At 44.6% G+C, this 15,922-nt stretch overlaps 1 protein-coding gene across 5 annotated transcripts in view; it reads left to right on the forward strand.

Moving 5' to 3' along the window:
- YEATS2 (YEATS domain containing 2) overlaps nucleotides 1–15,922 on the forward strand; it is a 157,848-nt gene that overhangs the window by 132,154 nt on the left and 9,772 nt on the right. For all 5 annotated transcript variants that reach the window (XM_075569488.1, XM_075569490.1, XM_075569491.1 and 2 more), the window contains exons 21-24: nucleotides 3,122–3,233; nucleotides 8,433–8,506; nucleotides 8,901–8,980; nucleotides 9,884–10,085. In XM_075569488.1, coding sequence (XP_075425603.1) covers nucleotides 3,122–3,233; nucleotides 8,433–8,506; nucleotides 8,901–8,980; nucleotides 9,884–10,085 — 468 coding nt within the window. The remainder of the gene's footprint in view (nucleotides 1–3,121; nucleotides 3,234–8,432; nucleotides 8,507–8,900; nucleotides 8,981–9,883; nucleotides 10,086–15,922) is intronic.

The following is a 15,922-nucleotide window of genomic DNA, read 5'->3' on the forward strand; positions in this document are numbered from 1 at the left end:
TCACGGCACACTTGGCAGTGGGTTACGGCACATTTCGGTTCCCCGGCACCCTTGGCAGTAGGTCACGGCACACTTGGGTTCCCCAGCACCCTGCTTGAGAAACTCTCTTCTAGGGAAAAGTTGAAAGTTCTGTTAAATTACATTATTTATAAAATGTTTTACATTGAGAATTATCTCTTGTTTTCAAGTATGTCCTGGGCACAAATTATGATAACACTACAAGGTTACATTAAATGAACTATGTTATACATTATATTTAATGACATTGCATGCACAGTTTGAAATAATATATGTTATAGGCGTATGTAACCGTTACAGACCAGATTAAAATGTGAGACAGCTTTAGTCATGAAAGAACTTAGACCGGTGGTGGCTGTGAGTCTCAGGTAGATTGTTCCAGGTGTGAGGTGCATGGTGGGTACAAAATATAGACTGATTGGCGCTTATCCCAACAGTACAACAGCACCACCCGGTGGTAGAAAGATAATGAAAACAAAATACGCACAATCTATTCTAGTGGCACTCTGCAGTGGAGCTCCAACAGGTCCAAAGCTGTAGTTACATGCAGATGTCACAGTGCAACATACACAAAAATAATATAAAAAGATAAAATAACCATAAGAGACCAATAATAAAAAACAAATAATTTAAATGTAGTAACAAAAAGTTAAAACTGTCTTAACCACTCAACTTCCAAAAAGGAAAAGCCAGGTTCCTCCAGGGATATGGGTGCACAGTAGATGAGGGAGTGCGTCGCAGACAGTTTGCCACTATGGGTATGCAGCTTCCTGGTGGTTTCTGGTTGCTGCAGTGTAGCTGATAGTAGTAGGTAAGGTAGAGTTGGGTAGGAGGAGATAAGGGACTGATGGTGTAGTATGTTTAAAAAATTATCTTTAATGCATAACAAATACATAAAATCCCTCCTGAGGACACACTCACATTTTGATTCTGCCACTCAGGGCACGTAAAGGTTTCTTTGCTTAGTCCTTGCAGCCTTGTTTCCTCTGCTGCTGGTTCCCGGTGTGAGTTCTCGTCACCTGTGTCCTCCGTGTGTCTCCCCCGAAACTGGCTGTTGGGGATAGCACTTGGTTGACTGCAGGGCGTCTGACGTCACTTCTTTCCGGTTTCTTTCAAGTTCCTCCTCCCTCCTTCTCCACTCAACGCATTTCGCAAGTTCAGGTCTTGCTTCGTCAGGAGTGTATTATCAACTACCCTACCTACACTTCATGTACCTTGCGCTAGCCTCCTATTGGTTTCTTAAGAAAGCTAAGGCTATTGGTCAGCGTCGGCTGATTCGCCGCATCAAAATCAATTACTGAAATGCTTACTAATCCTACCACTGCTCGACCGAATTAGTGATAGCTGAATACAGTTATTAACATCTTATTTTGAATAAAAATGGCACAAACATATACAGCATTAAATGTATACCGCGACATTGCGACATTGAGCTGACACAAAACAATTTTGAATCTTATAGTGCAGATTCGCCACTGCTGAAAGCCTCCTATTGGTTATTAGAGGGAAAGTTTAAGCTCTCATTCGGTGTCTGTTGATTCGACATAAAATAAATACTCCCACAACCTTTTCCTACTTAATACAAATCGACCGAATTTGTGGTGGGAAGTACAATTCTGTCATCTGCAGGATGATATATGTGGACAGATACAACTTATAGATTTTTGGCATTACATTGCGGTGTAACCTTATGCTGATAGAAACAATTTTCAGTTTCCTCATGCAGATTCACCACAAATGAGAGCAAATACATACGACCGTTTTTTAATATTCCCTGCCTATTGGCTGAATGTATAAGGGATTGGTATCCTTCATCCGGTCATCCGTTGGTTCTCAAAACTCCTCAGAAGACAAAAAAGAGAGAAAGAAAGGAGGGCAGACTGCGTGCAGGATATGTAAACACATCATCCGAAATATACACCCCATACAATGCAGACTCAGGTTTACTCTTACTTTAGAACAGTCTCGACCTCGATTCGCTTTTTCGTTCTTCTTTACAGTCGAACTCTGCCCGCGTCCTTTTCGGATGGCTCGTTCAGCTGTAGTCTGAACTCCATTCTCTTAATACACTCAAAAATACATTACAACATAATTGCCACAATACAGTTATTTTAACAGGATAATTTTAACCTGATGTTCGGCAAATGGCCTATGGTGTCAATAATATTGACATCCATGAGGGGAGCAGGACACAAGTTATGAAAAATGAATAGACCCAAGTCTGTAATCTAGGTTTAGTACTCTAGACAGGAAGTGTTTACAAATATTAGAGGGGCTGGCAGTGAATGGACAAGTAACATGTATCTAAAAAAGTAAAATGTGACTAGAATGGTGTTAGAGTTGGATCTGATCTGTAGCTCCATCATTTGTAGTTTTAGAAATGTAGTCTTGGTCCCAAACAGTTTTGTCAGTGTTTAAAGATACTTTGTTTTGGGATATCCAGTTTTCAAGTCTCAAGAAATTCAGATTGAAGTATGTGTTGAAGGTCAGAGAGGCTATGGCTGTGTGCATATAAAATTGTGTCATCCACATACATGTGTATTGAAGCTCCTTTACAAGCTGTAGGAAGAAAATGAATGAACACTGAGAAGAGTAGGGGCCCCAGAACAGAGCCTTGCGGGACACCACAGGTGATATCCAGGGGGTTGGAGTTACAGCCTGAGATTGAAACAAGTAGGCATTTACCTGATAGGTAGGAGTGAAACCAGTTTAAAGCATGTTCCCCTATTCCAGAGCACTGGAGTTTGTTTAACAAAAGATAACATGATCAACAGTATCAAATGCCTTTGCAAAATGTAGGAATATTTTGTGAATAATAATGTGTATAAATGAAAATATTCCTCACCACAACGGCAACATCGTTTCTCTCGTCTACAAAGGTAGATGCTTTATAAACAATAATCAATATTAGGAAAATAAGAAAGTAGAAACAAGAAGATTACAGTACATACAAAATTCAGAAATATAATTTATTAGATAATTTATTATTATATAGTATTCTCTCGCTGCAGACTGAGGTGTATGAGAGAGGTTTCCACATGCACGGAGATCACTACAATCCATGTATTTATTAATCACGTGGGTTTTTTTTTATTCCTTTTAGTAAAAACCGAGCCGGATATTGTGGGGAATGCCGGCAGCCCCTTCTCATTACACGTTGGTGGTGCTGCAGTGAAGACGGAAGATAACGCAGACGTGGAAACCTGTGCGGTCAAGTAATTGCTTTCAGATTATTATTTTATCTAAACATTTTACAACGTCTGAATTTGATATATTATAGTGCAAACATAGAAAATGTTCACAAACCTACAGAGGTTAGCCGAATTAAGAAAAATGCATATGCTAGTATACACATATTGAGATTTTTAAATATATATATATTCAATCTCAATGTGTTTTTTCTCTCTTCATCTGTTACCAGCCTTTGTTTGTAACAAAAGAACAGAACTGTGTCAATAACTTTTACATATCTTGGGGTATTTATACAGAACCTACAATTTACAATAGGACTACTTTTGTACTCTTTTTTTTTTGGTAAAATTAAACTTTAAAAATAGCTTTACTTTCAATCTCAACGAGCCTCTGTCCTCCCAGAGCAACAGGAGGACTGGGATTAATATGAGTGTGCTGTGCCACTATAGACGCTGCTCCATACAATTGGAACTGGAAAGTTAGCTGCATTAGTTATATCTCTTAGTCTGCATTAATACCTTTAAAGGACAACGTTCATCTTTCAGGAGCTTTGAAAGGGACACAATTAGGTTGTGGGGGCTGGGAGTGACTACCATACAAAGTACAGCAAAAATGGAATTGTTTTCTATGTGTTCCACATGATTTCTGGGTAGTGATATGCAAATTAGATCGCAGTAGGTGTGTCACGTTTAGCTTCCTATTCATTTTGAATGGATACCTTAGTCCAAGGTGTTTCAACCTTTTTTTTATTTTTTTATTTTTTTTGGTAAGTGACCCCAGCACTCTCCCCCTCATCTCTCCTCCCCCCCTACCATCTTTTGTTCCCCGTCTCTCACTTCTCCCCCTTACATTCCCTCTCTCCCGCTCCCCCTTAATCTCCCGCTCCCCCTTACACTCCCTCTCTATCGCTCCCACTTACACTCCCCTTTTCTCTTACACACACTTTTTTTTTTTTTTTTTTTAATGGGAGCTGCCGGCGTGCGCGGAAAAAATCCCACGTGCTGGGGCCATGGCGCCTTCACCCGTGCGGAGGCGTGCGCGGCCGTAACGTCACCTGCGTGAAGCAGGTGCGTTTTGTGGCCAGTGGAGCTGCGCCGTGGGGGGGGCGTGCCTTGTGGCGTCACAGAGCTGGTTCGCCCTGATTGGGCAAACAGCTCACGTGACCTGTCGCGCCAAGAAATCAGTTTCAACTGATTTCTTGCGTAACGCACGCCCCCTCCCGCTTGGACACAATCACTTCCTGAAGGCAGTCTGATCGCTCAGCGTGCGGACGCCTCCGCAAGGTCTGCAGCCCCAGCCTAAAGTGAAAACTGTAGAGCGCGTACACACTCTTACCTTGGGGCCTCATGCGCTCCCTCCTGTCAGCCGGAAGTTGAAGACGACTTCCAGCGCTGCTGAGAGCAGGGAGCGGAATGATCACAGTGACGGGCAGCTACCGTTGCTGAGCTCGGGTGCTGCCGGGTGACTGCCGGGTGGGGTGCCACCGATCCGCTGGGCCTGGGTCAGCTGTCCCAGCTCATCCTCCCCCACCCTCCCTGGCACCAGCAGAACCCCTGAGGGTGTGTGTGTTTATTTATAGCATAAAGGGGGAAAACAAGCGCAAAAAACTGTGAACTAGAAGGATACGTAGTAGTCCAACTTATAGATTCCCTTGATGGGTGCCGCACCGGACCGCAAATGGGTTCGTTCAGAGCCACTTGTGTTTGTTAGAAGGGTGAAGTTCCGATTGGGCACGAGCTCATCAGATTAGGAAATATATATAAGAAAAGGAAGAGAAAACACAATAGTGTGATATTGTAAGTAACCGTCAAGGCAAAAAGTAATACACTCACATTAGGCAAGGATAGATGGGCATTTCGGTTGTTAAGTGAACCACACTGATGAGCAGGAATCTCTGTTGAACTGGCACTGTAGACCTTCTCTCGTAGTAGGACTCGCAGCGTTATTATAGGTTCCTCATCAGCAGGATACTCCCCTCCAATCGCAAAACTTGCAGCGTCAATATCAGCTCCTCCGCAGCAGGATAATCTCAATAAAGAGATGACATAAATAGTCTACTACTGTATACACAATTCATAAATAGCTGAAGCCAAATGGACATTCACATTAGAATAGATATAAAAAAGCTTATGGTTGTTAAAGTAACCAACATCACCAGGTATTACTGGAATAACTGGAAAATTTCCAAGAACACAGGAAAGGATGCAGGAAAACAGGATAAATCTTTATAATAGAAAATATTTATAAAAACACAAAAACCAGAAGGCCACAGAAGCTATGTAGGAAACAACTGTCAACACCACTCCCAATAAACCCCAGTGATGGCCATACACCAGGGGTTAAGGACAGAGAGGGTGGCAGTGCTCCAGACAGCTCCAAAGAAACTCCTGCTATTGGTATATGGGTAGAGTAGAGTCCCAAAGCGTTTCGTCTTGACAAAGACTTCTTCAAGGGGATGTAAACCAGTCCTGCAGTCCTTTCCCTTAAGTAGTTCGTATTTCGCGCCTTTTTTCCCGTTTTTTCTGAAGTCTTATTGGTTGCGCATTGCGTTTAATTCCCTGCATGAGTTTCAAACAGTAAGCGACGTCGTGCGTATGACGTCATCATAAAATAACCATACAGGCTACCATACGGATGTCTGTGTTCCCAGCCATTACTGCTGGAGATAGAAGTGAATTAGGGCTTCCTATTGGTTGCGCATTGCGTTTCATATGCAAATGCGTTCCACAGTTGCGTGACGTCGCACATGTGACGTCACCAAGTGGAAATAATATACAGATGCCTATCTTCTCTCTAAATAAAATATTATAGAGATAAGGTAGTATGTAAATGACAAGAGCAACTAAGCTCATATTAACTAACTGATACTAACTATGTGAGAACATGTAAATGTTATTAATAATGATAATAGCATATAAAATGGCAAATGCCACTGTGCATATATAATTGTTAGTGAAAGGCTAATGCTTCTCTCTGAATCAATATTAAAAAGTTGAGGTGGTATGTGAATAAAGAGAGAAAATATGCGCATATTGTTTAACTAATACTAACTACTGTATGTGAAAACAAATAAAGGTTATTAATAATAATAATAACATATAAGCTGGCAAATGCCTCTATACATAAATAATAAGCAGTAAATTGCTAGCTGTGAATAAATAAAGTGAATGTTATATATAGTCAATAAATAATATTAGTGAGTTAAGGAAAAGTAACATTATTTTATATACTGTTACTTAATCAATTTTACTTTTCCTTAACTCACTAATATTATTTATTGACTATATATAACATTCACTTTATTTATTCACAGCTAGCAATTTACTGCTTATTATTTATGTATAGTGGCATTTGCCAGCTTATATGTTATTATTATTATTAATAACCTTTATTTGTTTTCACATAGTTAGTATTAGTTAAACAATATGAGCATATTTGCTCTCTTTATTCACATACCACCTCACCTTTTTAATATTGATTCAGAGAGAAGCATTAGCCTTTCACTAACTATTATATATGCACAGTGGCATTTGCCATTTTATATGCTATTATCATTATTAATAACATTTACATGTTCTCACATAGTATCAGTTAGTTAATATGAGCTTAGTTGCTCTTTTCATTTACACACTACCTTACCTCTATAAAATTTTATTTAGAGAGAAGATAGGCATCTGTATATTATTTCCACTTGGTGACGTCACATGTGCGACGTCACGTAACTGTGGAACGCATTTGCATATGAAACGCAATGCGCAACCAATAGGAAGCCCTAATTCACTTCTATCTCCAGCAGTAATGGCTGGGAACACAGACATCCGTATGGTAGCCTGTATGGTTATTTTATGATGACGTCATACGCACGACGTCGCTTACCGTTTGAAACGCATGCAGGGAATGAAACGCAATGCGCAACCAATAGGACTTCAGAAAAAACGGGAAAAAAGGCGCGAAATACGAACTACTTAAGGGAAAGGACTGCAGGACTGGTTTACATCCCCTTGAAGTCTTTGTCAAGACGAAACGCGTTGGGACTCTACTCTACCCATATACCAATAGCAGGAGTTTCTTGGGAGCTGTCTGGAGCATTGCCACCCTCTCTGTCCTTAACCCCTGGTGTATGGCCATCACTGGGGTTTATTGGGAGTTGTATTGACAGTTGTTTCCTACATAGCTTCTGTGGCCTTCTGGTTTTTGTGTTTTTATAAATATTTTTTATTATAAAGATTTATCCTGTTTTCCTGCATCCTTTCCTGTGTTCTTGGAAATTTTCCAGTTATTCCAGTAATACCTGGTGAAGTTTGTTACTTTAACAACCATAAGCTTTTTTTTATATCTATTCTAATGTGAATGTCCATTTGGCTTCAGCTATTTATGAATTGTGTATACAGTAGTAGACTATTTATGTCATCTCTTTATTGAGATTATCCTGCTGCGGAGGAGCTGATATTGACGCTGCAAGTTTTGCGATTGGAGGGGAGTATCCTGCTGATGAGGAACCTATAATAACGCTGCGAGTCCTACTAGGAGAGAAGGTCTACAGTGCCAGTTAAACAGAGTTTCCTGCTCATCAGTGTGGTTCACTTAACAACCGAAATGCCCATCTATCCTTGCCTAATGTGAGTGTATTACTTTTTGCCTTGACGATTACTTACAATATCACACTACAGGCATACCCCGGTTTAAGTACACTCACTTTAAGTACACTCGCGAGTAAGTACATCTCGCTCAATAGGCAAACGGCAGCTCACACATGCGCCAGTCAGCACATCCTGAACAGCAATACCGGCTCCCTACCTGTACCGAAGCTGTGCGCAAGCGGGGAGACTATAGAGCCTGTTACAAATGCCTTATTTCCATCAGTTATGCACGTATATGACGATTGCAGTACAGTACATGCATCGATAAGTGGGAAAAAGGTAGTGCTTCACTTTAAGTACATTTTCGCTTTACATACATGCTCCGGTCCCATTGCGTACGCTAATGTGGAGTATGCCTGTATTGTGTTTTCTCTTCCTTTTCTTTTTTTATATATTTCCTAATCTGATGAGCTCATGCGCAATCGGAACTTATGTTTATTTATATCTATATCTATATCCCTACAAACATCTCACATGTACTTGTTCATTCATTACATTCACTGTAACATTGATATATCCACAAAGAAAGCTGCAGAGAAAATATTTTCGTTGTGGTATTTTTTTTTTTTTTTTTTATTGTAGGACACAACATTTGCTAAATTTCAAGCAACTTTTAACAGCGACCGTGAAGAAAGTCCCATTTCTAGCTGAAAAAAGTAAGAAAACGTACAGTGTAAAAACAAATAAACTGCAAAGATGGGAAATGCACGTTCTTCAAATTATTCTGTTCACTAATAATCTATTTTCCAAAAATGAATACAATCAGGATTTAAAAATAATAATTAAAAAGGCACATCTTACCCAAACTGGATCAGCTAAGGAATTGCTGTTTTTAAAGAAAAGTTACTCAAATGGGAATATATATATAGAAGTATACTGTATTTCACTATTAAGTGTGCTGTCATTTTGGTTTGGATATCTAGACCAAGTGGTGAACCTAGTGAATGAAACCAATAAGAGCATGGGCCCAAAAACCCTTGTTAGAGCGGCTTCTAACCAAAGCAGGATGCCAGTGTATGGAAACGTAATACATTATTATCTGTCATGTAGGTGAAGATGGCAACTCTTTGACTGCAAGCTCCGTGGGACAATACTACAGCTGGAACATTGGAAAGAGGAGAGCGGCAGAGGTACCGTTTTCCTTGCATGTGTTAAGTGATTCCTCCTATCACGTGCTGGTCCTTAGAAAATAAACTCCTTTTAATGTCAATTTACACAGTTGTTTTTTGGCGCTGTGACGGCCCCTTTACGTATTCTCTCATAGTTGTTTTTTTGGCGCTGTGACGGCCCCTTTACGTATTCTCTCATAGTTGGTTTTTGGCGCTGTGACGGCCCCTTTACGTATTCTCTCATAGTTGTTTTTTTGGCGCTGTGACGGCCCCTTTACGTATTCTCTCATAGTTGGTTTTTGGCGCTGTGACGGCCCCTTTACGTATTCTCTCATAGTTGGTTTTTGGCGCTGTGGCGGCCCCTTTACGTATTCTCTCATAGTTGGTTTTTGGCGCTGTGACGGCCCCTTTACGTATTCTCTCATAGTTGTTTTTTTGGCGCTGTGACGGCCCCTTTACGTATTCTCTCATAGTTGTTTTTTGGCGCTGTGACGGCCCCTTTACGTATTCTCTCATAGTTGTTTTTTGGCGCTGTGACGGCCCCTTTACGTATTCTCTCATAGTTGGTTTTTGGCGCTGTGACGGCCCCTTTACGTATTCTCTCATAGTTGTTTTTTGGCGCTGTGACGGCCCCTTTACGTATTCTCTCATAGTTGGTTTTTGGCGCTGTGACGGCCCCTTTACGTATTCTCTCATAGTTGTTTTTTGGCGCTGTGACGGCCCCTTTACGTATTCTCTCATAGTTGTTTTTGTAGTGGACGGATTCTAACATTTTATTACGTTTACCTTGAGCGGGATCGCCGCTGTAAATAAATCTAGTTTTTAGTTGGCAGAATGAGACTGCAGCCATTGAATGATGCTGTACTAGAAATGAGTAGAAGTTGTTTCTTGCCATTTGTAACAATAAATTTGCTTGCTTTCCAGTGGCAACGGGCAGTGACCATGAGGAAAATGCTGCAAGAAATCATAGAAAAGCAGCCACGGTTCAGCAACATCACCCCACTGACAACCAAGCAGATCGTGCACTGGTGCCGTGTTCACGGTTACACCCCCCCTGACCCCGAAAACGCAGGCGATGATAGGGAATCCATTGAAGATGTGTTGGCTCGTATAGACAATGAGTCGGGTATGGACAGTAAATGTTTGTCTGAATGGAAATGTAATTTTATAAAGGGGAGGGGGATACTGGGTGTTTGAGAACGGTGAAGGTGGCCTGTCGCATAATGGTGCTGAGTATCTCTAGGGTAACTGCCTTTTTAAGTGGTAAATCCGCCTGCAATCCCCAACAACTGCCTTTTGTGGGCCTGACATATTCCGTGATGAGTGCTGTGTAACAGGTAGTGTTATATAAAACATATATTTATTTGTATTTGATGCTCTTCTGTGCAGCACTGAATATAATTTTGCAGAGAAGTCCCTGCTCTGAAGATCTTCACAGGAAGATAAATGGACAGGCTTAAGGTCACATGGAAAGCAGTCACTGGGATTGCAAGTGTGTTTCACCCGTGTTCTTACCAGCAAGTTACAACATAGAATTACTGGTACAATCCCACGTAGCTAGTTACAAATCAGCCTTTTGTAAACAATGTAACATTCTAATTGGTCCATAGACCAATCTTGCCCTGCTGAAAGTTAAAATGGAGCTTTTGTTTATCTGGAAATTAATTACAAATTGCATCTCTTAGGGGCCTTTGAATCAAGCGTTTCATTTAACCTTATCAGAGAGCCAGTAAAGATAAGGGAAGGGCTGTTTTGTCTTATTGAACACACATCAGGGAGCAGCCAGAGGAAATCAAACCCCTCCCAAGTCTCAGCTTGCCGTGTTTACAGACTAACTTTAAAAGATGTGTCAATGTGTCTGTCTTGCGCTTCCGTGTGCAGGGCAGTGTTCTGAATGCGTCAGACACTGGGGCATCACACGGGGGAGCTTCGTATCGCCTCAATAACAACCGGTGCAGGGGGAATGGAGATATCTTACCTCACCTGCACTCCGGTCTGGGGTCTGCTCCCTCGGCTGCTCCTGCGTGCCACCGTCTTAGGTGAAGGCTGAAACAATGGTGGATTCGACGCAACTGCGCATGTCCGGATCAGAGAGACTCCTGGGTACTTCAAAAAACTTTATTGGAACACACAAGGGCTAGCACCGCATTCTCCCCCTCTACGCGTTTCACCCTCACAGGTAGGGCTTCGTCTTGGAGTGGGGAGAAGCGGAAGCTGCCACATTAAGTACAGAAAAAAGCGCGCGAAAAGCACATAAAATAAGTTAAAACATTAACCTCATCAATGCCTGAGCTTATTAACATGTTCCCTCTTTTTTGCATCATCCTGTGAATACACTATCAAAGGATTCGTGGAGGGAATACAATGTAATGAAAACATTAGAATGTCTTTGCATTCTTTGTGTATCTATATAATAAACATATATGTATATAATATAATATCCCTGGCTCTGGTTAATCATTGATGGTATATAATGAATTTAAAAACTGCTGTAAATCCTGCTAGTATCCTGTTGACTCTCTTAATACAATGTTATGTACAGATTAGCAGCCATCTACTCGTATACTGTGTGGCTTAATTCCTATCTAAGAAATTATATACCATATTCTAATTCAACTATACGTCTGTATACTATGGCTGCTTAAACATGAATTATTACGCACAACTGGTTGTTGAAAAAAGAGGAAGGGGTAAGAAGGGACAGGAGGAGGGGGGGGGGTGGGGAGGGGGACAGGAACGGGGGGGGGGGGAGGGGGGGGGCCAGAGAGGGGGGGGGGGGGAGGGAAGGAGGGGGGGGAGAGGGGGGGGGGGAATGGTATACTGGGGGGGGGGGGCGGAAGGAGTGATGGAATGGGAGTAGGTTCAAAAACATCCACAGAGGCTATAATAATAATGACAAAGTTATAGCATCATTTTAAAATAATCCTAAAATAGGATATAATGAAAGCATACATCCCTGAAACATATACTTCTGATGACTTTAAAGAAAACAACGCAGTCCCAACGGACTTAACATTGATTGGGATCTGCGTTGTTTTCTTTAAAGTCATCAGAAGTATATGTTTCAGGGATGTATGCTTTCATTATATCCTATTTTAGGATTATTTTAAAATGATGCTATAACTTTGTCATTATTATTATAGCCTCTGTGGATGTTTTTGAACCTACTCCCATTCCATCACTCCTTCCGCCCCCCCCCCAGTATACCATTCCCCCTCCCCCCCCCCCCCCTTCCCCCCCCCCCTCCTTCCCTCCCCCCCCCCTCACTGGCCCCCCCTCCCCCCCCCCGTTCCTGTCCCCCTCCCCACCCCCCCCCTCCTCCTGTCCCTTCTTACCCCTTCCTCTTTTTTCAACAACCAGTTGTGCTTAATAATTCATGTTTAAGCAGCCATAGTATACAGACGTATAGTTGAATTAGAATATGGTATATAATTTCTTAGATAGGAATTAAGCCACACAGTATAAGAGTAGATGGCTGCTAATCTGTACATAACATTGTATTAAGAGAGTCAACAGGATACTAGCAGGATTTACAGCAGTTTTTAAATTCATTATATACCATCAATGATTAACCAGAGCCAGGGATATTATATTATATACATATATGTTTATTATATAGATACACAAAGAATGCAAAGACATTCTAATCTTTTCATTACATTGTATTCCCTCCACGAATCCTTTGATAGTGTATTCACAAGATGATGCAAAAAAGAGGGAACATGTTAATAAGCTCAGGCATTGATGAGGTTAATGTTTTAACTTATTTTATGTGCTTTTCGCGCGCTTTTTTCTGTACTTAATGTGGCAGCTTCCGCTTCTCCCCACTCCAAGACGAAGCCCTACCTGTGAGGGTGAAACGCGTAGAGGGGGAGAATGCGGTGCTAGCCCTTGTGTGTTCCAATAAAGTTTTTTGAAGTACCCAGGAGTCTCTCTGATCCGGACATGCGCAGTTGCACCGAATCCACCATTGTTCTAACTTTAAAAGATCACTTAATACTTGACAGTGTCAGAATTTTATTAAAAAAGGCATAATTTCCCCCATAAAATGCCATATACAAACCCCTTAAAATGTCATATACATTTGTTACAGCTGCAGTATTTCACTCAGGGCTGTACAGTAAGTGAGCTTCAGCCAACCTCCCCAATGAGTCGGATGATATAGATCCAGCCTGCATCGTTCTTGCACCCATCTCTGCTCACACGTTTGTGCCAGAGGTCAGAGTGGCTCACAAACACCTCCTTGTACTTAATTTTACAGGCGTGTACATGGGGTATATGTTCTAAAAGCAGAACGGCAAATATTGTTTTTAAAATTAAATGTTTATTTTAAATGCAAGTGAAACGGTAAGATTGCAAATAAAAACAATAGTGCTACTCTGGGTCCGTAAATAAGGCCGCGCTTATAGTGCCGGCGAAGCGACATCGCCCGAAAACAAATACATTGCCGCCTCCACGTGCGCTTATAATGCATGCGACGGAGCGAAAACCTGAAGCCAGCAAAATTTGATTTTTCAAGGGCCGTCACGTGACGGCCCTTGAACAAATCAAATTGCCAGAAACCCGTGACCCCGCCGCCCGGCGAAACATAACTTCGCATTGGACCTTTGGCCCGTCACTCTGCCTCAGGCCAATGAGATGGCTCCCTTGGCCCGCCCGCCCCCGCTCACCTCTCATTGGCTGGTGTGCTCTAACAGTGTCTCACACACACCCCTGTGCCCCCCTCACCGCAAACCCCCCACACCCCCTCACCGCAAACCCCCCCTCACCGCAAACCCCATCCTCCCCGGCGCCAAGCCTCCTCCACCTCACCTCTCTACACGCCGCCAGCAAAACTCACGCCGCCTCTCTCACGCCGCCGCCTGCTACTCGGCTCTTCTCCTCGGGCCCCGTATTACCGCCGGGAGCGCCAGCAAGCAGGTAACATCCCCGTTCCCCCGCGGCCGAGCCGGGAGCACCTTGTGGTGCAAGGAGGTAACCTCCCCCCCCCCCACAACATCCCCCCGCGGCCGGGAGCACCGGGTGGAGCAAGGAGGTAACCTCCCCCCCCCCCACAACCGCCCCCGTGAGCCAGGAGCACCGGGTGGCGCAAGGAGATACCACCAACACCCCACAACCCCGCCCCCCCCCCCCCCGCGGTCGGTAGCGCCGGGGGGGCGCCAGCAGGTACCACCACCATTCCCCCGCGGCCGGGCCGGGAAGCCGGGAGCGCGAGCAGGTATCACCACCACCCCCTCCCCTCACACGGGGGGGGGGCACACAACAACAAACAACAAGCTGACTGACACACGAACTGCCTGTCTGAAACACACACTGACTGACTGACACACACACACACACACACACACACACACACACACTGACTGACGCGCACACACACTGACAGACGCGCGCGCGCACACTGACTGACGCGCGCGCACACAGAGTGCCTGAGACACACATACTGACTGACGCACACTGACTGCCTGACACACGCACACACCCTGACTGACGTGCGCACACACACACGCTGACTTGCTGACACACACTGAATGGCGCGCGCACACACACATACTGACTGCTGCACACACAAGCACTGACTGCCTGCCACGCGCACACACACACACCGACTGCCTGCCACGCGCACGCACACACCGACTGCCTGCAACGCGCACGCACACACCCCCTGACTGACGCACGCACACACCCCCTGACTGACGCACGCACACAGCGACTGCCTGCCACGCGCACGCACACACCGCCTGCCTGCCACGCGCACGCACACACCGACTGCCTGCCACGCGCACGCACACACCCCCTGACTGACGCACGCGCACACCCCCTGACTGACGCACGCGCACACCCCCTGACTGACGCACGCGCACACCCCCTGACTGACGCACGCGCACACCCCCTGACTGACGCACGCGCACACCCCCTAACAGACGCACGCGCACACCCCCTGACTGACGCACGCGCACACCCCCTGACTGACGCACGCGCACACCCCCTGACTGACGCACGCGCACACCCCCTGACTGACGCACGCGCACACCCCCTGACTGACGCACGCGCACACACCCCCTGACTGACACACGCGCACACACCCCCTGACTGACGCACGCGCACACACCCCCTGACTGACGCACGCGCACACACCCCCTGACTGACGCACGCGCACACACCCCCTGACTGACGCACGCGCATACACACCCCCTGACTGACGCACGCGCATACACACCCCCTGACTGACGCACGCGCATACACACCCCCTGACTGACGCACGCGCATACACACCCCCTGACTGACGCACGCACACACACACAGTCCAAGCATTGTGGTGACCGCAAGGTATTCTTGCACTATTTGCGTTTTGTGTATATATTGATGATGAATTCCCTAAAACCTGCTGATTATGGATCTTGAAGCTGCTGTAATTAGCTGAAAGTTCTGAGATTCAACTAATGAAGACAGACTGTAGTACTCCTTTAACACAAGCGGAAATCGGTACAATAGGAACTCTTAGTTTTAAGACCTCAAACATTTGTTTAGCGGTATTTGCTAAATAATTTCAGTTGGAGGGTCTGACTCTTGGTCCATTAATTCAAATGTAGTAGCCGGGCCATCAACGGGGGGAGAGCGAAAACACGTGTCCCAGGCCCGGCGGCTGTAGGGGGTCTGGCCGGTTGACACTGGCTACGTCCTGCTGCCGGACCTCCCACATCAACAGGCCCACGCTCTCTCCAGCTGCTGCGGGCCCCTCTCTGTGAGGCCGGGCCTCTCTCCTGCCGGTGTGCCCCAGTGCAACTTCTGATGTGGCCCAGCTTCCGGTGGGAGAGAGGCCCGGTCTCGCAGAGACAGAAGCCCGGCATGAGAAAGAGGCCTGGCAGCAGCTGGGGAGAGCCGGGGCACTAGAGGCTTCTGACCAACCCAAAGGTTGTGTGTGTATAGTTTGTGTTTATTGTATTTTGTGCGTGTGTGTAT

The sequence above is a fragment of the Ascaphus truei genome, chromosome 14, assembly GCF_040206685.1.
Source record: "Ascaphus truei isolate aAscTru1 chromosome 14, aAscTru1.hap1, whole genome shotgun sequence".
In the NCBI taxonomy this organism is placed as follows: domain Eukaryota; kingdom Metazoa; phylum Chordata; class Amphibia; order Anura; family Ascaphidae; genus Ascaphus; species Ascaphus truei.